This window comes from Rattus norvegicus, chromosome 11, assembly GCF_021556685.1.
Source record: "Rattus norvegicus strain SHRSP/BbbUtx chromosome 11, alternate assembly SHRSP_T2T, whole genome shotgun sequence".
NCBI classification, from domain to species: domain Eukaryota; kingdom Metazoa; phylum Chordata; class Mammalia; order Rodentia; family Muridae; genus Rattus; species Rattus norvegicus.
The window spans coordinates 57,207,724-57,232,935 of NC_141544.1; the positions used below are offsets into that span (position 1 = coordinate 57,207,724).

General features: G+C 39.8%; 1 protein-coding gene and 1 long non-coding RNA gene across 17 annotated transcripts in view; one reads left to right on the forward strand and one right to left on the reverse strand.

The window, feature by feature from the left end:
• The window catches only part of Tmem45a2 (transmembrane protein 45A2), a 51,207-nt gene that overhangs the window by 19,170 nt on the left and 6,825 nt on the right, over positions 1-25,212 (forward strand). For 4 of the 16 annotated variants that reach the window (XM_087576578.1, XM_087576579.1, XM_087576577.1 and 1 more), the window contains 3 exons: positions 20,674-20,866; positions 23,076-23,282; positions 24,575-24,762. In XM_087576578.1, coding sequence (XP_087432704.1) covers positions 20,674-20,866; positions 23,076-23,282; positions 24,575-24,762 — 588 coding nt within the window. Of the gene's footprint in view, positions 1-1,051; positions 1,153-20,673; positions 20,867-23,075; positions 23,283-24,574; positions 24,763-25,212 lie in introns of all 16 variants that reach the window. The other 12 variants (XM_087576590.1, XM_087576591.1, XM_087576589.1 and 9 more) reach the window with 5 other exon arrangements.
• LOC148002575 (uncharacterized) lies at positions 4,581-8,439 on the reverse strand. The gene is made up of 3 exons (XR_015633397.1): positions 8,255-8,439; positions 7,669-7,843; positions 4,581-7,575 (listed from the first exon to the last, which is right to left on the reverse strand). It is a non-coding gene; the product is annotated as an uncharacterized LOC148002575 (long non-coding RNA).

Consider the following 25,212-nt stretch of genomic DNA (forward strand, 5'->3'; position numbering starts at 1 on the left):
GGTCCTCTTTATGTATCCAGTCAGTTAATCTGTGTCTTTTTATTGGGGAATTGAGTCCATTGATGTTGAGAGATATTAAGGAATAGTGATTGTTGATTCTTGTTATTTTACTATTTAGAGGTGGGACTATGTTTTTGTGCATCTCTTCTTTTGGTTTTGTTACTCTCTTGCTTTTTTCAATGGTGTAGTTTCCCTCCTTGTGTTGGGCTTTTCCATTTATTATCTTTTGTAGGGCTGGATTTATAGAAATATATTGTGTAAATTTGGTTTTGTCATGAAATATCGTGACATTTCTCCCTCAATGTTATTTGATAGTTTTGCTGGATATATTAGTCTGGGTGCTGGTATTTGTGTTCTCTTAGGGTCTGTATAACATCTTTATTGTTTCTATTTCCATTTTTAACTTCTGTATTTTTTTTTTCATTTCCTTCTCCTGTTTGGTTTGGTTTTCCTATAGTTCTTTAAGAAATTTTTGCTTTTCATCTTTAAGGGTTTCTAGTTGTTTACTTGTGTTGTCCTGTATTTCCTTAAGGGAGTTATTTATGACCTTCTTAAAGTTCTCCATCATCATGACGAAATGTAATTTTAAATAAAGAAAGCACAAAGGGAGACAACCCTGGAGATAGAAAACCTAGGGAAGAGATCAGGAACCATAGATGCAAGCATCACCAACAGAATATAAGAGATAGAGGAGAGAATCTCAGGAGCAGAATATACTATAGAAAACATCGACACAACTGTCAAAGATAATGGAAAATGGAAAAAGCTCCTAGCCCAAAACACACAGGAAATTCAGGACAAAATGAGAACCTTAACCTAAGGGAAATAGGTTGAGAAGAGAGTGAAGACTCCTAACTTAAAGGGCCAGGAAATATCTGTAGTTTTCTTGTGTTGACAAACCATACTTGTAAGGCATAACCCAGAGTCCCTTTTATAACCTTCTTTCCTGATGATTGCCCAGGGTGAATAGTCTCATCTAAGATGTGAATTAGGGTGAACTAATACTGTGGTCATGGTCATTGCTGGTTGTAATCTACCTGTTCTTTTCTAGGGTGTGTTTGGGCGAGGGGCAGAAGGATATCAAAATTGAACTTTTTTGTTACACACAGGCTTGTAAGATCAGGCTTCTTGGCGGTGCGACCATGTTGAAAGGTAATGGTTCTTAATCTGTGGGCCATGACCCCTTTGAAGATCGAGTGACCCTTTCACAGGGGTTTTATATCAGATATCTTATGTATCAGATATTTACACTACAATTAATAACAGTAGCAAAAGTACAGATATTATATAGCAATGACATAATTTTGTAATTGAGAGTCACTACAACATGAGGAAATGTATTAGTCTTAGTATTAGGAAGGTGGAAAACCATTGCTGTAAGCCTTTGTATTTGTTCTTACATCTTTCCAATAACTTCCCTGTGTTCTCGACCTCTGACTCTTCTGTATCTTCTGCATACCCTATGACATTTCATCCTACAAAACAGTTGAATGCATTGCTGGGTGCTGTTTTGATGCTTTTTGCTCATAACCAGTGAATCAGATACATTTGAATCAGATATAGATATTGCAAGGGTGAACCTTTTGATTCTGTAGTACCAACTACTTTTTAGTAACTTTAAATTGTGCTATGAGCATGTGCATCATTCTACACACCTATCTATTTATTAGATATTCCACTTCAGGAAATTCTGAACCATATGTGATGGCAGATACCCTTAGGCTCAGCACTAGAAAGTTAAGACAGGACAGGAGGCTCACAAGTTTGATGTTGGTATGGGTTACATAGTGAGGCCTAATCTCAGGAACAAATAAAATAACCAAAGAAAGAACAGTTGGGTCCCAGACTCTAAAAACAAAGGCATAATCATCCATTTTAGGAGCCCATACTCTACTGAAAGAGAGTGGTAAGCTTTCAATCCCCTAATCTGTGGTCATATTTTCCATAGTAGTTTGGAAATGTAGAATAAGTAGAAAAGGAGGAATGAAATAAAAATTGTTTTATGATAACATTTAGTTACAAAAATATTAAGCATAGTTTTCACAACTTACAAATGTGGTGAGTGGTGAATTTAATTTTTATTTCATTCATTTCTTTAGTGTGTGTGTGTGTGTGTGTGTGTGTGTGTGTGTGTGCGCACACACACATTCATGTGCATGGTGCTTGTGTTTAGGGATTAGAGGATAGCTTTTCCAAGTCTAAACTCTCCTTCTACCATGACAGTTCCTGGGATTGCAGTCAGGTGACCAGACTTGGTAGCAAGAGGCATCTGGGTTATAATCATTTAAGTTTACATTTTGCTTCTGCTGGGTACTGTGATTCTGACTGCTGGGAATTCTGCAATGAGAAGCAAAACTGACATAGTTGAATGTGGCAGTTTTGCAGAGGAAGGTTAAAAAAAACCCAAAAGCTAAAGAAAAAACCAAAAGACTCCATATTATTAAATATACCACAAAGATATGTCTCTGTGGATATTAAATAGAATGACCTAATTTAGAATATCTTGAGAAGAAAACCTCCCCAGGAAGACTCACTAGTGCTGAGCCTTGAAAGAGCTCTTCCTATATGGAATATCCAGGGTAGTGGAGACAGTCTTCCAATTCCAGATACTACCTGCTGATTCATCCAACATCCACTTGTCATCAGCATTGGGGAAATTCATGGTGGTGATAGGTCCATGCAGGCTCCCTCGTTCTTTGGAACTTGTACACTCATGGAGAGAAGGATGGGTTAGGCCAGTACCCTGGGGAGCAGGCAGGGTCACTGACCATTAGGGCATTTGTCCTTTTCTTCTACCATCTCAGGACCATCGAAGGCCATATCTTTGATGGCATATGTTCCTAGGGTGGGTCTGTTATTTCTTCAAGCTTGGTATTATCATTCATGTGTAGCACAGTATGTTCTCACCATCCTGTTCTGACTCAGACTTGGCATCTGGAAGATTCTGCAACAGCCTTCTAATTGCATCTTTGTGTGTAGGCCTTTCTCCTTTTTATATATTATGGGCATGGCTGACAAGTTAATCCTGATCAAGTGCCATTTGGATCATGCAACTTCTCTGCTCTTAAGTTTTTCTTAATACCTTTCTGGCTGAGGAACAGTTTGAGGGAATATGGTGTACTTCTCATCTTCTTTCTTTTGGCTTTTCTCTCCTCAGTTTATAGAGAAACATGCCCTGCAGTCAAGATTGTTAGCAGAGATTCAGAAGACATAAAATCCAAACTTTAAATCTAGCCACCATGGCAAATTTCTGTTTTTATCCTGCATTGCTCTGGCATGTAGAAACATCCTTTTCTTTCAAACCTACTGTCCCACTCGCGACTTTCCGCCGGCAAGCATGCGAGACATAGAAATTCTTGCTATGAGTGATACTTTATTCCTATCTCATGGAGAAGCCCCGCGCGCTGGCCAGGCGCGCCTATTTAACCCTCGAGCACGCATCCACACCTGATTGGTTGCTTACTCATGATCTCATCAGGCACGCCCCGGAATGGGCAAAGACCTGGCAGGAAGGCACTCTTGCACATGCGCACAGTTAACTACCTGAAAGGGGGGGCCGGCTGGCGCGGCGAAGGTTGGAGCCATCTTGCAATGGCGGAGACTATCCTGACCTACCACGTGGGGCGCAGTGGAAGACAGTGCCAACTAGTGGTTGCGAATGTTATTGCGGCCCTCTACATCTCACCCTTATAATTTATATAATTTTATAGCAGAAATGATCACCCTATCGCGTGCAATGAGGAAACCTCAGCGATGTGCAAGGGCTGATCAAAGGAACGCTGAGTCTCTCTCAATCCCAGTGCAATGGATCCACAGATCCATGGGGTGCAGGAGCAGAGAACTCAGATACAGAGAGTATCCCTCTCCTCCCAGTGCAATGGACCCACAGATCCATGGGGTGCAGGAGCAGGGAACTCAGATACAGAGTAAATCCTGAACAAGATAACCAAATTCCAGGTGAGGCCCTTTGTACAATGGCCACAAGTGCTTGAGTGATAACGGCCTTGTCACGTTACTGTTGAGATCTGAGTTTGTAAACCAACCATAGCATGAATACTAATCCACAGCATAGGGCTGCACCAAACAGAGCCACTCCCGATAAGTAGTGGGCACCTCATATGGTCCTCCTCAGCTGTTGCCACCAAGGGCCGTGGTCAAGCCACTCCTATAATGAAATTTAGAATTTCCAATTGTTAGTAACTACTCCAGAAAGTTCACCCACTGTGCTTGCCTAACAATAGATTGGGGGAGGGTAGCTCCAGACACTGCAGACACAATGGCTGCAGCAGTAATGGCTGCTACAATAGCAGCGAAAATGCCAAGGTCTTTCCCAGGACAGTTCAGGATCGGTCATTCTTCTCTGGAACAACCAGCAGGCAATGGAACCATGTCTGAGATCTGCAAAACCAGGGCAGAGTTCCCCAGTCCACAGCAGCTTCCACCAAGCAACAGTGCACAGAGGGTCGGAGCGCAGGCTGTGGTGGGACGGGACACAATGACTGCAGCAACGCCAGAATTTCTGTGATGACAAAAGATGAGTGGGAATCCTCCATATTCCTCCAAGGACACAGGAATGACTCCAGGGACCCGAACCAGGAGAGCTGAATCTTCATGCTCCCAGGATCAGCAAGTCTCACCAGCCAGCACAGGCAGCTGGCACACTCCTGTAGCATCCTGTAGAAAAAACACAAACATTCCCTCTTCCCCATATAAAATATCTGGACAGGAACATGTCAATAAGTGGATCTCTCTATTTCACCTAGGCAGAAGTATGCCTAGTTGTAGGGTGCCATAAACTTTGGCATCCAAATTTTTAAAATTGAAATATTTTAAAATTGAAATAAAAGGAGCATATTTTAGCATACAGGGATAACTCCCCCTTTTTATTTATAAAGATATAGTAAAGATATTATTTATTAAGGTAAGTCCTTGAGGATTAAGTTGAGGACACTGAGCACTTGTTTTTATAAATTGACTTGTATACCAAATTATTGTCTCTAGTATAATTGTATTGAATATATAAAGAATGAGATTTTTTTTTCACTAATTGTTCTTATGTAAGGCCTATAATCTGTCTGGAATCTTGTCCTCCCTTGTTAAGGAGCCCAGGCAATCCAGTTTGAGTTTTTAAATGTCCTATAAAGGAACAGTATTTAGTGCTCTTAACCACTAAGCCATTTTTCTAGCACCTCACAAACTTTATTTACCTAAACATAAGCATTAATTAGAAATGTCAAATCTTGTAAATATTGTCCAGATTTAGTCACACTAGAAATCCCTGAGCCGGTAGGGTGAGGCTGGGAGTTGAAAGTAAACAAATGGAATCTTCCTCTTTTCGTGAGGGTGTGTTATCAACTCTATTAACATTTTCAAAGAGCTGGGTCTATGGTTTTGTTTAGTTGTCTGAGCCAGAATACTGAAAGGACAGTGAGTTATCAGACAATTTACACTGAAATCACTCACTGATTTTAAGTAGAAAACCTGTCTCCAATAAAGCATTAATAGAAATCAATTGTAAACCACAAACCACACAATGACTATCAGTATATGAAGTGAAAGCTTGATTTTTAACATTTAAAAACAGCGGCTAAAGCATGGAATTTAATAATCTGTGTTGAAGCAATAGAAATTTAAGAGAATAAACAAGTGATCCAATCATACCTGTAGCCTTTTCATTAGATGAACCACCTATAAATGTACTAAGCGCATTTCCTATGGGTTGTATGCACAAATATGTAGGAAGTACAAAAGCATGTAAAGAGTAAAATTATCAATTTTGCCTGAAAAATTTGTATATGTAATAGGCCAAATATCAGTATTTTGTAATAACCAATTAACTGTTGTTTGGCTTTTTAAAATACTTCCATGACTCTAGCCTACAATTCTGTATTAACACAACTGAAGCTTTATCTCCAATGAGGATAACAAACAAAGACCTAAGTCCTCTGGTAAGGTGAGGTACTTAGCCAATTAACATATCTTTAGTAGCTTAAAATTAGTTTTAAATACTCTTTTCTGGAGTAGTCTAACAGCTACTCCCCAAATATTAAAGCTCATTTAGAGAGCAAAAGTTTGTAGTAAAAATTTCTATATACACTTAAAGATTTAAAGTTCTAACTTCTTACATTGAAGAAGCGACAAAATTACATAATATAAGGCTATTAGCCATTCTTTAGTAAAAATTTTAATGATATCACTTCATGGGCTCTCTAAAATTATAAGCAAGCTCACGAAATGAAAACTCACAATTGTTATGACGAAAACAAATTGTATAAAATCAATCCTCTAAATCTGTCTTGAAATGGCAGTTGGAGTAAGGAAACTGGCTGTAATGCTCTCACAAGTTCTAAAACCTCATCAATCCTTATAAATCCTGTAACAATCTCTACCTGTTTGATTTTTCCTTAATTAAAAATAAGTTTGAGTTAGTCAATGTAACACTGGCAATCCTTAATCACAATCTTTAAGTTCTCTTTGTAACACCAGAACACAGCCACAAGGTCACCTGAGTTCTGAGTACTTGACTAGGCAGCTGTTCTCCAGGCAGTGGAAATTAGCATTAGAATACAGATAACTTCAGGGCAAGCCACAACTTTGGAAAGCAAAACTCAACCTCCAACAAACAATCTAGTCTCCAAGGCACCCCAGGTCTATCTATTATGTTACAAAGTTTGACTGTCAATTCTTACATTTGGACGCACAATGGTGTGGTCTCCAATACCTCAACAAGGGACAATGTCCTAAATTCTTTTAGAAGCCTGGTTTCTAGGATAAGAGTTCCATAAAAATATTACCTCAATTTAGACCTGTCTCCCTAGGTTGGCCCATGTCACACGCTATCTAGAATGACTCCATCCAGATTATCAGCTTTATGTCAACTTCTGTTACCAATATTATACCTTTTTAACCATATCCAATAACTTGAAAGCCAATAGTCCATAACCAAGGCGTTAGAGCATATTTATACATTTAAAACCAATGAGAAACAAAATTGAAATGGCTACACCTATCTTTAATATTTAGACCAAACACCATTTTTACCCTTTTGTTAATGATTTTAAGAGAAGCACCTTGTCACCTGTTGAGTCAATTAATCAGTCAGGGATTTTTCTAAGAGAAACAGCTATCAACTCTTGTATGAAGAAGCTGTTGGCGCTTTTAAGATCAGCTCGTGTAGACGCTTAGCTTCTGGTCAGCTTCTCCAGCTAATCTAGACACCTGGCTCCAGGCACAGGGCTTTAAAAACCTGATTGAAACTTTTTTATTCATTTGTTCCTTTTTGAAACGAGTTAAAACCAAGTCAAGGTGCGCACAACCGGCAGATAAAGTTTTTACCATTTTTTCTTTTGAACATGAAACATAAAACTTTTAGACAACGAGAAACGAAAACCACAGACATACACTGACAGACATAGGGACATCCTGGTGCACCAGAGACAAACAATAGACAAAGAGGGGAAAAAGCCAGATGGTGTTCACGGCGACTATCCACTCGAGTGGAGCTGATATGGGCGATGGATTGTCTCAATTCCTGGACTAGTCCACCAACGTGTTGAAACCCAATTCTGTAAGACACTGAGAGATATTATCTGGGCAGTATGACCGACATTCGCCAATGGTATGGAAGTGAAACACAGCCCTGAGTAATTTTACTCACAACCCACTTACATTAACTCTATCAGGCTGTGCACGGGCACTGAGATGTCCTTTTGTTTGATTCTCCTGAATAAATTTTCAGGCGGTCTGCCTCAATCAGATCTGATCAGTATGGCTCTGCAAAGCTGTTGCGTCAGCGCACGGATGCCGTGGCGTCCCGAGAGCCGGCGCCGGAGCTTAAGTACACCTTTTACAGGCATAAAGACAAAATTTTTCTCCCAAAATATTGTGTTCTGTTTATCTCCTCCCTTGTTCTCTCCCGGGGCGTTTTTTCCCCACTCTCTCTCTCCCTCGGATCTAAAGTCCTCGAGAGGGTCTCTTTTCTTAAGTGCACTTTTTCCCTTAAAACTCTTTAATTCGTTCTCTAACTCTGTTTCTGACGCACTGTCTCTCCCTGCCCCCAACGCTCTCCGCTTTGCTGTTACAGCTGAGCAGTTCCCACTAGACCTCCAAAGCCGTTTGGCGGTAGCTAGAAACTCAAAGGTCAATAGAAAAAGCCCGAGGGTTGCCAGAGCAACCACAGCGGTACCTGCCGCGTCCGGCAGGGGACTGAGTTGGAGCAGATCAAGGCTAGCCATGGTCTCTCAGAGTTTTTTACCTGTATTCCATAGCTTCTGAATTTCTTCCGTGAAACGGAGGCCTCTCGTAGCGCCGGCGATGTTTTTGTCCCGGGTTTCTCGGCACCAAATGTCCCACGCGCGACTTTCCGCCGGCAAGAAGCACGCGAGACATAGAAATTCTTGCTATGAGTGATACTTTATTCCTATCTCATGGAGAAGCCCCGCACGCTGGCCAGGCGCGCCTATTTAACCCTCGAGCACGCATCCACACCTGATTGGTTGCTTACTCATGATCTCATCAGGCACGCCCCGGAATGGGCAAAGACCTGGCAGGAAGGCACTCTTGCACATGCGCACAGTTAACTACCTGAAAGGGGGGGCCGGCTGGCGAGGCGAAGGTTGGAGCCATCTTGCAATGGCGGAGACTATCCTGACCTACCACGTGGGGCGCAATGGAAGACAGCGCCAACTAGTGGTTGCGAATGTTATTGCGGCCCTCTACAACCTACCACTTGGTCTCTGGAATGTGTGAGAACATACTGACAAGAGCTTAGGCTAGGCTGTGGAGTCATCAGACCAGATTCAAGTCTCAGCTCTGCTATCAAATCAGCCTGGGGAATATATTGTCTCATCATCTCTGAAGAGCAGGAGGCAAATAGAAATTTGTATTCTTCAAAGTTGGGCAGATAAGACACTGCACACAACACATTTTAAGCTTTAAATGCCCAGTTTGCACTGAATTCTTAGACCTTCAGCTCTGTTTACACAAGTGTTAAACTGTACATTGATTAATGGATGTGCACCTGGGGTCTTCTGGCTTTTCTCTGCACCCCTAGGCTTAGTAATCTCTTCAATTTTAAGAAACCGTTTATTCTTCTCCCACACAGTATATCTCAATCGTAGTTTCCCCTCCTTCTCCTTGTCCCAGGCCCTCCCCTCACTTCTTCCAGACCACTTTTTCCTCTGTTTCCCTTCAAAATAAAAAGAAGAGAAAGAAAAATGAGCAGGCCTCCCAGGGATACTCACTGAACATGGCCTAACAAGATACAGTACGACTGGGCACAAACCCTCACATCATGACTGGATGACAAGCCAGTAGGAAGAAAGGGCCCCAAGCACAGGCAAAATAGCCAGAGACACCTGCTCTCACATTGTTGGAACTCCCACAGGAGCACCAAGTACACAATTACAAGGTATATGCAGAGGACCTAGCTCAGACCTTTACTGGATCCATGGTTGTCACTTCAGTCTCTGTAGGCCCCTATGAGCCTTGCTTAGTTGATTCTGTGGGCCATGTTCTTATGCTGTCCTCAGTCCTTGAACCCTCTGGCTCCTACAATACTTCTTTCTCCTTTTCTGCAGGGTTTTCATGGCTCTTCCTAGTGTTTGACTGTGGGTCTCTACTTTCGGTCCGATCAGTTGTGAAGCCTCTCTGATGACAACTGGGCTAGGCACTAGTCTATGAGTTTAGCAGGATATCATTAAGAATACTTTTATTGAGGTTTGTTTTTTATGTCAATTGTGTTTTGTTCTATTTTGGGTCTCAGAGCTGTCCTGACTCCAGTTCCTGGTCATCCAGGCAGTATCAGGCATGGGCTCCATCTCCAGGCGTGGGCCACACATTGGACCAATCTTGGGTTGGCCACTCCTACAAGTTCTGAGTCACAGTTGCTCCAGAATGTCTTGTAATCAGGACAGATTGGAGATAGAAGGTTTTATGGGTGGGTTGATGTCCCAGGCCCATGGACGTGTGCCTTGCCTCATAGAAGATGGCCAGTTCAGGCTCCATATCCTCAGAGACTTTGCTAGGGTCACTCAGAGATTCCAGGGAGTTTCCCCTGCAGTAGATTTCTATATCACCGCTGTATGTCCCCCAATTATCTCTTCTAGTACTCTGTCCCTCCATCTCTCCACCCGATCCTCCTGTTTCCATCTCCACTGCCCCCAGTCCACACCCACAATTTTTAAAAATTACTTTTATTGTTTTATAGTCCAGTCTACCACAGTTTCTCATCCCATTCCTTCTCCCCCTTCCTCCAAGAGGATGTCCCCCCTACCCCACCCTACCAGGCCTCCTCACTCCCTGGAGTCTCAAGTCTCTTGAGGGTTAGGGGAGTCTTCTCTCATTGAGGCCAGACCAGGCAGTCATCTGCTGTATATGTGTCATATACCTATGAAATTTCCCTTTTTTATTCATCTCTCATATATTACATCCTGACTAAAGTTACCCCTCCCTCACCTCTCCTATTTTCTCCTCCATATGTCCTCCTTCCCCCAGATCCACTCTCCCTCTACCTCTCCTGAGAAAAGAGCAGACCTCATAAATAAATAAAGACCGGGCACATATTTTTTTTTATTAACTTGAGTATTTCTTATATATATTTCGAGTGTTATTCCCTTTCCCGGTTTCCGGGCAAACATCCCCCTAGTCCCTCCCCCTCCCCTTCTTTCTGGGTGTTCCCCTCCCCACCCTTCCCCCATTGCCGCCCTCCCCCCAACAATCACGTTCACTGGGGGTTCAGTCTTAGCAGGACCCAGGGCTTTCTCTTACACTGGTGCTCTTACTAGGATATTCATTGTTACCTATGAGGTCAGAGTCCAGGGTCAGTCCATGTATAGTCTTTAGGTAGTGGCTTAGTCCCTGGAAGCTCTGGTTGCTTGGCATTGTTGTTCTTAAGGGGTCTCAAGCCCCTTTGAGCTCTTCCAGTTCTTTCTCTGATTCCTTCAACGGGGGGTCCTATTCTCAGTTCAGTGGTTTGCTGCATTTGCCTCTATTTGCTGTATTCTGGCTGTGTCTCTCAGGAGCGATCTACATCCGGCTCCTGTCGGCCTGCACTTCTTTGCTTCATCCATCTTGTCTAATTGGATGGCTGTATATGTATGGGCCGGGCACATATTCTTACATCAAGATTAGATAAGATAACCCACTAGGAGGAAAAAGGTCCAAAAAGCAGGCAAATGAGTCAGAGACAGCCCCTGCTCCACTATTAGGAACCCCACAATTATGCAACCATAATTTTTATGTAGAAGACCCAGGTCAGACCTATACAGGTTCACTGATTTCTGTGAGCTCACTTGAGTCCCAGTCAGTTGATTCTGTGGGCCTTGTTCTTGTGGTGTCCTTAATCCCTCTGACTCATTCAATCTTTCCTCTCCCTCCTCCACAGCACTCTCTGAGCTCCACCTAACATGTGACCGTGGGACTCTGGATCTGCTCCCAACTGTGGCTGGATGAAATATCTCTGGTCTCTTTGATGATGTTTCTGTTAGGCTTCATTCTCAGCACATCCTGAATCAGAGGTTTGGTGGCTGGATTGGTGTCCCAGTTCCTGCACTGAAGCCTTGCATGGTTATAGAGCATGGCTGAACCAGGCTCCATGTCCCCTACTTCTAGCAGTCTTCACCTGGTGTCATCCTCATAGATTCCATGGAGTTTCCATTGCATGAGGTTTCTACTTCACCCCAAAATACCTCACAGTTCCATTTGTCTCTTCCAGTATTCTCTCTCCTCAACCCCCATATGATTTCCCTTGTTCCCACCCCACCTACCCCCAGTCTACCCTCAAGTCCTCCTTTTTACTTAGCCTCTCTGTGTCTGAGGATTATAGCATGATCATCCTTTGCTTTACAGCTAATATCCACTTATTAGTGTCTACATACCATGTTTGTTTTTCTCAGTCTGGGTTACTTCACTCAGGATAATATTTTTCAGTTCCACCCATTTGTCTGCAAATTTCATCATCACATTGTTTATTGATTATTGAACTATTTACTGAGCAGTGGAAATACTGGGTAAGAACACCGAATAGTAGCACTGTGGAACATCCAGAAACCATTATATGTAGGATATCTGAGGTGCCTTAGGGCATGCAGAGTAGACCACAGGGAGTGAGTTGTAGCGTAGGTATCTTTGTGGGTCATCTATTTTTATTGCACAGTAGTATTTCTGACCCACCACAAAGTCATGTGATCGCTGGCAAATCCTTTGCCATTTTTCATTCTCAGTTAAATGTCTACTTATTTGTTAATTTCTTACTTTGTTTTACTTTGTCAATGAAGTGTAGTGAAAAGGGCTTAAAGCTGGGGACATAGATGGATCTAGTCCTATCTTATAACTCTGCTTCACATATTCCTAGCCATTTCTCCTAAGGTACTACATAGATGTAAATCTTCACAGAAGTAGAAATATTAAAATTGCACACGTGCTTCAGGTCTCTATCCAAAAGTGTTAACATGGGCATCACCCTAAGGACATCTTTTTGTGGGTTGCCAGATAAAATATTGAATGAGTAATGAAATTTAAATTTCATTAACATATATGGACTATATTTTCCCTAATACATTATTAATTGCTTACATGGATACAAAAATATCACCAGGTTTCCTATACTTTATGACTTTACTGCTGCTAAGGTCACTTCAGGTATTGACATAAATACCTGTGCAGATGTCAACAGAGCTTTCTGATGCTTCTCTGGGAACTTTCCAGATCTCTATTCTGGGTATTCTCAGAGATTCTTGCTCTTCTTCATAGGTAAGTAGCCAGGTTGAACAGGTAATGCCCAGTGGACAACTTTGCATAATGACAGACTAGGGTTACCCATTACTGATTCCTTTTTTATTCCCTTTGTTTATTTTCATTGACCTTGAATCTTTTGTCATGAACTTATGTGCAGCTGGAAAAGAATCAATGGTGGGGATCTCTTAGAGCTCATTTAATAACTTTACGTGTTGTTTCTTGGCATAGACAAGAGTTGTGGTAGAAGACTAATCTATTTGACCTTCATTTTTCAATACATGGAAGAGTCATTTTCCATGGAGCTGTTTATCTTTTCATATCTGAAACTGAGGCTTGAGCCTGCACATGTGTCCCTTCCTTACCTTTTCTATACATTTTTTTCTACGTGATCTTGATTTCAAAGGAGAGATGGCATTGGACTACTTTTCCACATGTTTAATTTATAAGCAGGATAGCCTAGGATTCTTTAGTTTAACTGAAAAATTAAAGACTTTATTCAAAATCATGCAGTACAGTTTATGTGCAGGTTTGGTGCATTGATGAGTAAGGAACTCCTAGTTCCAGGGAAGAGCTGGACAATGATGCAGTGTGTGTAAACATTAAGTGTAGTAGAAGTGGAGCATGTAAAGTATAAGTAAGACTGGAAGCTCAACATCAAGAGAAGAGTTACTTACAAGAACAGCTTTAAAAGTTTCTACTGCTCCTTTGTAAGTCTTGGGGTTAAAGCCTTGAATATTTCATGATGACCTTGAGTTTTGATACTTTGTTTGGTCATCAGGCCTTGTGCAGAAAAAAATGTGATCTCTGTAATTTTTCATCTTTCTGTATTTCAAAGAAAAAATTAAGCAAAGGTAAAGATACAACAGGCAATATAGTTTATCCATCAACTAACTCAACAATAATCTTAACTATCCTTTTATCTACATATCTCTCCCCACTTGTTTAAGTCTGTGTTGGGTGAAACACAGCTAAACCCCCCACAATATCCACAAGTATCCACCAATAATTCTCAACTTACAGTGGCTGAACTTGAATTTTTTTGACGTTCGGATTGTATGAAGTGACATTTACATTGTATTGGCACACTATTTTGAACTTTCCAACTTGTCAATATTACATTGTGATACCATTGAATGTGATAGAAAGCAAAACCCATGTGATCTCAAGGGCAGACAGTTTTCTTTGTAGTGTGCTGCAGTATTAAGTTGCTATGTTAGTAGGTTTGCCTGTTATGCCATATGTATCAATGTCCTCATAAGCTGAATAAATGGGAGTGACTGATACTACCTTTACTTTATAAGTATGTGAGCTTGTCATGCAAACTCTTTCTGAAGAGACATAGACATCTATTTATCTCATATAGGGTACCAAAAGGATTAGAGAAACAAATTTGTCCATATAGCCCGAGTTTAATTGGAGTTACTTACAGAGGATTATTCCCATCAACTGTTAACTGTGTACATATCCTTGGAGAGAGAAGTTCCTTCCTGAAAGACTATTTTGTTAACATTTTGTTTGACTGTATCTCTCTCATATCCTGGCAATTGTTGACTAACATCGTCACAGATTAGGAATGTGTAAAGGTCTACATTCTACCATTTTGTCGTAGTGGGAATTTTGGTTCATTTAAAAGCCCAGAAATGTATGGGAATATGTTTTTGTTTTAACCCCAGGTGTGAGGTACGTGGCTGCTGTAGATTATCCACAGCGGCAGACTATGATTTGCTTCATGATCTAGCAGTCATGGTGTGACTTTGCCAGCTGCAGATAGTATTTGCAAGTACGTGACATTTGGAATTTTGGGGAGTCATATATAATTGGGAGAGGCCTGAGAGGAGCTGCTGCTCCCCCTGCTGCTGTTGGTTGCTGTTTGCTGGTTGCTGGAGTTATCCTGATAACAAAATTCAAACCTGCCCCAAGGAACTTGATGCCCCTAGTCAGCGCGAAGTAGTCTAATAACACTGACACCCCCTTTCCCCCTCTAACCTTCTTCCTCTCCTGTCTAGTTGGGGAATTGGAAGGAATAAACGTGGAGTGCATGGTAGAAAAAGGGAACCCATAAAGTAGCCAGAAGTCTGGCTACATTTTGTTTCTTATTTGTTAGTTGAAATATATTTATAAAAAGAATTTCCTCTCATTAACTGTATGGTTACATTCCTTCCTGTTTATCTCAATGTTTCCCAAATTCTATTCGATAAATTCTAAGTAGTCTCCTGTTATTTTCTTATATTACAGGTGGAAGATATTAACAGGGTTTTAATTATAACAACCTACCTCTGTATTAACATTTCAACATTTTTTAAACAAAAGTTCACTAACAGTTCAAACGTAAATTCAAATAATAAATTGAATAAGAAATTTACAACAGAGATGTTTACATGTCTTTCTATTAAGAGTAATTACACAACTAGATATTCATTATCTATCACTAGCTCCACAAGTTTATAGGGAGTCTAAAACTCTAATTTTTGTGAGAAAGTTAGCACTGAAACTTTGTATAGATAAGCCCAGTCGATATTTTATCTTCTGTCCTTGGCACCTACAATCAATCTTTAGTTCTCTTTTGTGACCTTTGGTTAGTTGTTTTACAGCCTCTTGGAATTTGTCCTAAGTTGTAGATGCCTGCTTTCTATCTAAGATGCAATTAACGTGTGACATGTGAAGACTGTCAGAACTCTAATTGCAGTTTTCATATCAGAGGGCTTTAATAGCAGCCCTATTATAAAGGGCTTAATAATTGCCAGTATAATTTTTGGAATTCTTATAGGATCATCATTAAGAATTAAGAAACCATCCATTTATTTATATAGCATCACTACAAGACAGTACATCTCCATTGATCTGCAGAAATCTGCCCAAGAGGGTGGGTTAATACCTAGTGATTTTATATATATGTATGTATATATATGTATATATATATTTCATATATATGTTTCATATATATATATATATATATATATATATATATATATATATATATATATATATATATGAAACAGCCATCTCAGTAAGATCATCTGCTACCTTTTAGCCTCTCCTAGATGGCTCCTGGCAAGTATTAGTACTGGAGGACTTGAATTGGAAAAACAAACAAACAATGTCGGTATTAGGCCTCACTCCTTAAAATTCTAGGTTGGGGTGGGGAATTAGATATCATAGATACATTTTATAGCTTTCTGGATATTTTGTGCATGGCTCAAACTCAAAATATGTTTTCCATAGACTGAGAACTACTGATCTAAGATCTAAGTTTTGATTAGTATCAGATTACACAATGTACCAGAATTTCACACCAGTGGTTCTACACTTTCTATTCTCTCACTATTCCTAATTTAGGACTCCAGAATTGTAACTTTGGATCTAATACTACTCCCCATCCTTACTCATCACATTGGGGAAAACACCCTGGACCCTATATCAATGAGGCAGAGCAAAGTAGACTCCCCTCAGTGTCTCTCAGGCCCTCCAGTTGTACCCTAGACATAGAAATCTTCTCAATCTCTTCCAGAGAAGGGTGAGGCAGCCCTCTGGAAAGCTTTGGAGTGTTTGAAGCAGAAACAACCTCTGATATTAGGCAGTCCCTGCTATGTTGCAAGAACATGTATTATGACTGCTTATCCTCAGCTGATAATTGAGGAAGTTAAATAATGTGCTCCGGGTCAAGTGTACAAGGGTTAAGTTGGACTTTGTATATGAATAATATTCCAGACAGGGCCATAACAGATTCCTTGGCAAGACTTGGTAGTGTTCATGTTTGTGCCTGCCTAGACTAATTGAAGCAGAATCTCTGAGAATTTTGCTATCTATATCTATGTTAAATATGAACTTTTGAGAATTTTATAGATGAACATATATTTATATCATTTCCTTCATCTTCTACTCCAATTACTTATCTATGTCTGTCCTACTTCCTTTAAAATTCAACACCACTTCTTTAATTATTATTATGTTTATTTATATATATTCAGCCTTCTGAGTTCATTTAATGTCACTCATTTATGTATGTATTTAGATCTAACAACTGTGCAGGGATCTCTGAGACTTTTATGGGCAGCAGGGTAATGAGCCAAGGAAAAGAAGAAGGCAGTTTGGCTCAACATGACTCAGTAGCTAGTGTTGGTTAGAACTTTGGGAGTCTAACACCAAGATGTTGAAGTTTGGTCTGTTGCCATGTATTATAATGCTAAATTCTAGCCCTACTTTGCCTCAGGGAAGAGAAAATCCACACATATACCATGTGATGCTATGAGATCTTGCTCCTTAATTAAAAACTATTGGTTGAATAAAGATGCTGACAGTCTATAGCTGGGCAGAATAGGGGCAGTTGGAGGTTTCAATTTCCAGGCTTGGGGTCTGAGGCAGGAGACCATGGGGAGAGAAGAAGATGGGGAGAGAAGATACCATGTGGTTGGTGAATCGTGAAAACATGACCATGAGGGCTGGCCAGTTGGAGTTAAGAGCTGCACAGATAGAACATGGCAAGTTTTAACTCAGGGTTATTGATGGAGAAGTAGATTTCAATAGCTTAAAGGGCATACATACATACATACATACATACATACATACATACATATATGTATATGTATATATATATATATATATATATGCACCCAGCTCTAGTGCATTAAAGGCTTATTGTTAATATAAAGGTTTTGTGTCTTTTCTGTGGGAACTGAATGACTAGGGTGGGGTAGAAAGCCCTGATTGAGATTAAATACTATAGTACCGAGTGGCTTATTTTAGGCATACTAAAACACAGCAGATCTGGTGAAAACTATTCTTGTGATGATTAATTGATTCCTATATGTACAATAAGACATACCAAAATCTCTTTACATTTGAAAGCTAAACACAGATCAAATGTAACCACATCAAAAGTCTTTGTAAGTGCTTATGACACTGTCCATAAAGGTAGGTTCTATAGATTGACTGAGAAAAACCAGTTTACTAGAAGCATTTAGAAGAAGTTCTGAGGGGCTGGGGATTTAGCTCAGTGGTAGAGCGCTTACCTAGGAAGCGCAAGGCCCTGGGTTCGATCCCCAGCTCCGAAAAAAAAAAAAAAAAAAAAGAAGTCAGAAGAAGTTCTGGTGCCAGAAAGTCTCCAGCCACATAGATTGTACAAAGATCATCAGACAAGAAACACATCAGCTTCAGCCTGCTGGTGGAAAATAGAATTTTAATTCCTTCCATTGAAGGAATAAGCCCATGTGCTTAGCATTCCACATGTCCCTAGTGCTTGTCTGTGAGAAAAAAGACCCCATGCCCCTTACCCATCTGTGATTGATTAACCTATTAGATGTCTCCTTTCTTGAGAAAACTAATTCTTCCTCTCAATCAGCCATTAATTTCCTGTAGTTCTTTATCTAGGGATAGAGCCTTGGGAGAGTTCCCTCATCTATATTGGCATATTAACTTGTGTGTTATCTTGGTTCTGGTCTTCATTAGGTGACCACATTGTTAAGATATTTTGGGGTATACCTTCCATGTCATAAACAGAAAACATTATCTAATAGCAAACCCCTAATCCTCTGTCTTTTAGGACCTTTCACCTCTTATAGTTTTTTCTTAAAACAGTGTTCCATGAGACTTAGGGATTGTTGTAGATGCATTAATTAGGGGTGAGCAGTTGGGATACCCAGTTGTTCTTTGCATTTTGATCAGTTGTCAATTTCTGTTATCTCCATCTGCTGCCAAAATAAAAAGATTTTTTGTGTGTGTGTGATGAGGGGCGAGTGCTACACTTTTACCTGTCATATAAAAATAGTTATTTAGAATGAAGGCGGTGGATGGTACATGCATTTAAGGATTTTATTAACTGTACTCAATGAGCTGTTTAAAAACAGGAACATGAGATTGTCGAGAGGATGCAGGAATGGCTGGAAGGAATTTAAGGGGGCTTGGGGTGAAATGAAAATGCATAACATACATATATGAAAATATCAAATAACAAATTAAAATTAGATTAAAATATAAAACACTTAAAATTAAGAATCAGTACATATTGCTAAGTATACTTATTTATTCAAATAAATTAAGACAGTTTTAGTCATACCAGAGACTGAACATGAGTATTTTTTTTTTATCTTTTTTTTTTTATTAACTTGAGTATTTCTTATATACATTTCAAGTGTTATTCCCTTTCCCGGTTTCCGGGCAAACATCCCCCTCCCCCCTCCCCTTCCTTATGGGTGTCCCCCTCCCAACCCTCCCCCCATTGCCGCCCTCCCCCCATAGTCTAGTTCACTGGGGGGAACATGAGTATTAACAGCAGTTTTTGTTCACAATTGCCAAACTTGGAAGGGATCAGTCATTTATCTATAAAACATATTAACTATAATTACATTGTATGTATGCTATAGCATATTATTTATTAATTCATCTATTAATATCATCATTAATATAGTTTGAATTTTATCAATTGAATATTATCATTATTTGTGAATATTAATATTATTTGTGGTTTCATTTTCCACTCTTGATGTAGCAATGTCATTTTTTCGCATATACATAAGAGAAGAAGACATGTATAACAAATGTCTAGGGCATGTATAGCAAACAGAATTGCTAGGGTGTGAGGTGTGCAGACGCTCATCTATTCCACTACTTGTCAAATTACTTGAGAAAAAAAAGCTGTGCCAATTTATGCTTAATTAGCAGGGAATAACTTCTCATTTTATTTAAGAACTACTGGTCAGCGAAGTCAAAAGACAGGTCCTAAGCCATTCTTCAGAGTTCAGACAAGAACCTATGCTCGGTTCTCTGAGATATACTAGGTCTGACTCTTAGATGGTTTGTGTAATTTAAGGGTACACTGAAAGAAAAATCTAGGGTGTTTATTGGAGTCTTTATTATTTATACTGGCAGTATTTGGGTGAACTTCCAGGTTTCTCCCAGAGCTTCCTTTTGCATATCAGAGGAGTAACCCACTGGGGCTGCCTGGAACTGGGCAATCCTACTTTTCTGATGAGAGGATATTTTGAAATCCTCTTTCATCACTGTGCATAGCTCTTACCTAGTTAGTATTAGACCTATAGAATGATTTAAGAATGTATCATCATTGTCCTGTTGATGTCCCAATAGATTTGAACAAAGGGCTGCACACAAAATAGACACATACTGTTCGAGACCGATTCTTCTCTATCATTGACCAATGGAAGGTTATTTCCTTGGAAATCTGAAGCAATATGTTGCCAATCTTCTGTGTTGCAGTCAGGCCCTGCCAAGGTTGCCAATGCAGAAGAGAGGGCTGAGGAAGAGAAAGCTGGGGGAATCACATAGACTTCAGTGACTCAACCTTCAGTGATATACGCCATTTGCTCAGTCAGCTAGCCAGAACTAAAGCCATAGCTCCAATTCTGCTACATGAAGGGCTAAAAAGAGTGTGTGGAGGAACACACAAGTGTTAGATGAATGCAAACAGTCCTCACACACTTGGTCTTTGATACTTTGAAATCATGTACCTGGAAAAAAATCATAGGCAACTTTATATCACTCAAATTCTAAATAAACAGATCAAGGTTTTACATTACCTTTCTTTATCCTTAAAAAGTAAGTGGTTGATGAACTCTGTACTGTTTTCTTTTAAAGAAATCCTTGTGAGTTTTATATTAAAACTGACAGAATTTTGCCTAATAGTTGTGAGATCTGGGGGAGTCATTTAACTCCTATAAATTCATACCTCTAATGAAAATGGAATACTAATTCCTTTGTTGTGAAAGTTGGGCTACAGATGGCATTTAAAACTTCCCTCACAATGTGCATGATCAAATGTTAAAGCAAATTTTAACTTTCTATGGCCATAGCTGATGCTATGATATGATCTACTATGTGCTTTAGCCATCAGAGAGCTTTAGTTGCTCTGTGGTTTGGGGATGAGAAAGGATTTGGTGATGTTGCACAAATGAAATGTCTATCATCTGTGTATTCTTATCTTTGTAGATTCTGGGGGACGCTACAGGTCACTTCCTGGCTGGATCCTTTATACTTATCCTAGGTCTTTGGTGGAGTACAAAGAGTATTTTGAAGTATATTTGTAAACAGCAAAAAAGGTCTTCCTCCCTTATTACCCCCAAATTTTTCTCTCGAGCAGAAATTTTGGAGGGAATTGTGATTAGTGTCATGGCATTAATAGGTAAGCTGTGTTGTAGTGTTTTAATTTTGTTGTTTGCATATGCATAAAAAAGATTTTGGTACAAAATCAAGGAAATCCAAAGCTGACTGTCTTATTCAAAAATATTATTAAGTATTCTAATTACAATTTCCATGTAATAAAATTTGGTAGAAAGAAGGCATTTTATGTTTATACAAAGGTCTGTTGTTTAAGTTAATTTTTTATTTTACTTATTCACTTTACATGCCACTCACTGTCCCCTGCCTGGTCACTCCCTCTCATAGTCCTTCCCTCATCCTCTGAGCAGGTGCCCCCCCTCCACTGGACATTCCTTTGCCCTGGCACTTTAAGTCTCTGAGAGGCTTGGTGCTTCCTCTCCCACTGAGGCTGGACGAGGCTGCCCAACTATTGGGATACAGTCAGGAGCTCATGAGATAAACCCCATTCCAGTTGTTCTGGACCCACATGAAGATCAAGGTGCACATCTGTTACATATGTGCAGGGAGTCTTAGGTCCAGCCCATGCATATTCTTTGGTTGGTGGTTCAGACTCTGAGAGCCCAGTGGTCCAGGTTAGTTGACTCTGTTTTCCTGCAGAGTTTCATTCCCCTTTGGGACCTGCCATCTTTCCTTCCTCCTATTCTTCCATAAGTATCCCCAAACTCCATGCACGTTTGTCTGTGGGTGTCTGTATCTGTGTGAGTCAGCCGCTGGGTGGAGTCTCTCAGAGGACAACATGTTCCATCTGCAAGCATAACAGAGTATCATTAATAGTGTTGGGGTTAGTGCTTGCCCATAGAATGGGTCTCAAGTTGACCGGTTTTTGATTGGCTATTCCCTCAGTCTCTGTTCCATCTTCCGTGTCTATGTTTCTTGCAGGCAGGATAAATTTTGGCTTGAAAGTTTTGTGGGTGGTTGGTGTCTTAATCAGTTCACTGGGGTTCCTGTCTGGCCAGAGAAGGTGGCCTCTTCAAGTTCCACAGCCCCATTGTAGTGAGTCACTCCCACTGATTCTTGGGTGGTTCCCTTATCCCAGGTCTCTGTCTCCTCCTGAAGATCACCCTCCCAACCCCCCTACCTCCTCACTCCTGTCAGTTGCAGATTTCCATTCATTTTCATGGCCTTCTAGCCATCTCTCTTGTCCTTCCCCACACCTGATCCTGAACTCACCATTCCCCTTCCCATCCCCCCTCCCTCCCAGGTCCCTCTCTCCATCTGCTTTTTATGATTATTTAATTCCGAAATAAAGTGAGATTCAAGTGGTCTCTTGAAGGCCTATTTCTTAACAAATTAGCTGTAGTATTTAATTTACACAATTTAATCATGGTAAATTTTCCTTGTGGAATTGTTTGGATCATCTGAAATGATTTCATATCAATTATTTTCTGGTCCCTAAAAGAATATACTCTATTAGAAACTATTTTGCAAGTGATGGAAAAGTAATCAAGTGATTGTTGAAAAGCTTCAATAAATTATTGCTGACAGGTTATAGAGTGTGGACAAGGCTAAGGAAGGCCCTTTTTATGATCTCACCCTCTTTTTTTCTCATTTCTCGAATTAGAGAAAATAGTCGGGTCATATAATTTATGAGGTCTTTTCATTGCTTTTGGGAATTTTGTAAAAATGGTCTGTTTTTAGTTTCATTGCAGCATGTCTGTTGTAAAAGAGAAAACCTTCCATTTTTACATTACATTTTTTAATGATATGATTAACAGTGTTTCCAAAGAGAATAACTTATCTGTAAACTTATGTTGATAAGCAAGCCTACATATCTGAGAAGGTTCAAGTGTTTGTATAACTGATTATACCACTTGCTATATTGACTAGGGTTTCTTGCTTATCCTCAGCTGGAGGAAGCTAAATTTTAATTTTGGTTTTGAACCCAGAAACAAAGGCCAACCTAGTGGCTATCCAAAGGTCCAACAGCTAAAAATGAACAGTCAGCTTCTGTAAGACAGTATCGTAAACCTTAGATATTAGATTGGAATAGACATTTAACCAAAGTTATGAGCATTGGTTTAGACTAAAATTTGTTATCTTAGTGAGCATTTGAACCTCTAAGAAAGTCTAAGGTGCCACTACACAGCTGTTAGGGAACCACCAGCAGAGGAAGTAATGTTTTAAGAGGATACAGCAGATTGAACAAAGCAATGGTCATATCTTCCTGCCTGTATGTGGCAGGTAAAAATCATGTAGAATGTTGCTAAAACTGTGGTATGATTTTTCTACAGGGATAATTGGTCTATTTTCTCGGTTTGGAAAAATAAAAACGTTACCACCTGAACATATACAGTTGGCCAAAATCCTGCACTGGCAACATGTCACCATGTACACAGTCCTTATAATGCTGGGTGTGACCAAGGTCTTATGTTTCACCATTAGTTCGCTGCCAATGTCTTTGATCAAGTTAATGGCATCAAATGCCTTCTTTGTGGAAGGTAAGTATGTGGGAGGAGGATTGTTTGTCTCCCCCGCCCTCGCTTCTTTTTGTACTTATTTCTGATAGTAAGCACATGGGTACTAATAAGTCCTGTGTAATAAAGTATCTTTGTTTTCTTAGTGCAGTATTGTTTGACAGGGCAAAGTGTCCCAGCCTTATTAAGATAGTTGGGTATGTGCTGTAGCATGCCAATGGCTTTTCTTCTCTATTGACTCATCCTGCAATATTGGGCAGATAGAACCATTTAATGTTATTTACTAGTGTTTCAACATCTGTCCTGAGGAATCACTAATATCTTTGTTATTTCTTTGCTTTCTTAGCAATTATCTTTTAAAAAATACTTTTAACAATGAAAGAAAATTAAACACAGAGTAATGGAAACATGAATCCTCAAATGGTGTAGCTAGCTGTTAACATATTCTGCCACCTACTAGCTAGCGGTAAAATTTTGCTAGTATGTATGAAGTAGAGTCTGCAAAATTAAAAAAAAAATTAGAATTGGAAGTCCTAATTTTGAGTGATTAATGCAAAATAAATGATATGTTTTGTTCGTTTGTTTTCTAAAATTACTGTGGTGGGCAAGGAAGAGCTCTTCAATGAAGACATGAGAATGTAGATCGATTATGAATGCCTGAAAGCTACAAATGGCTAGGCAGCAGCTGCCCCTTTCCTCTCAGCTGGAGAAACTAATTCTTGCCTGTTGCTTTTTGAGGACAAGGGCCAGAAAAAAACTGCAACAACTAATAGCTTGGTTCACATATCTTTAATGAACATCCTTTTCTTCTAGCTTAATATAAACCAGTAAGTTGAAACTGGAATATGTTTATGTAATTAAATATTACAGATGCTACTTGCTGCTAATATTGTCACACTTATCAAGATGTGATTTATGGTGTATTTACTTTTTTTCCAGGGGACTGAATTTAAGGCAAGGTCCTGACTTCAGCTTATTCATCTGCATATTCACTGAATTGTAACTTCCTGCTCTGTCATATTTATTATTCGCCGGCCTGCATACTAATACTTTTAAAATCAGTTAGTTGGAAATTTCATGTTAGAGGAGAAAAGAAAGATTGGAGAAGGAAATGGAGGGTTGAATTTCAATAATTCCATTCTAAATAGGCATGGTAACTGAAAAAAAGATATATTGCTGTGAGACTCATCAACTGTGTAGGTGTGTAAAATTCTGTGGCTAAGAGAGGGAAGGAAGGCATAAGAAAGAAGTGGTGAGATGGCTCTCTCTTGTTTTTACTCAGAAAACCAAACCGTAATTTTTCTCTAACCTTTTAGCTTTCATCTTCTACAACCATCCTCGTAGCAATGCATTATTGGACAAGTTTTTGCACCATCAACTGAACTTGGGTGCGTTTTTGACTGGTCTCGCAGCCTTTATAGAATTCCTCCTCACAAAGAACAATGTAGTTCTGGAGCTTCTGACGTCAAGTTTCGCCATGCTACAGGGGGCTTGTTTCTTGCAGGTGAGTTGAGGCTTCTGGATTTATCTTGTTTCTACCTGGGGTTTCTCTCCTTATTGGCTGAGGTATTTTCCTAGAGGCCCCAGAGACTTTCCTATGACATGCTGCCTATAGTAAAGCTGTTGGTCTTCAGGTGGTTATGTCTTTAAGTGAGATAACCTTATATCCCTAGTGAAAACACTGGTAGAGCAACTGAGCAGGAAGTAGGATGTGCCTGTTACCACACATTTGATGATCCACTATGTAGAAACCCTGAGTTGATGATGTTAGGATATTAGTCACCATCGATTCTTGATCATAAGACAGCATATTGCCTAATCAGTAGTAAGCTCCAGAAATACATGGAAGGCAAGAAAGTGAGGAACCAGTTATTTATCAAGAAACAAGTATTTGCCATTATACTGAAAAAAATTTTTGAGCGAGTATCTCATTAGGTATCCCAGGTTGAACTCA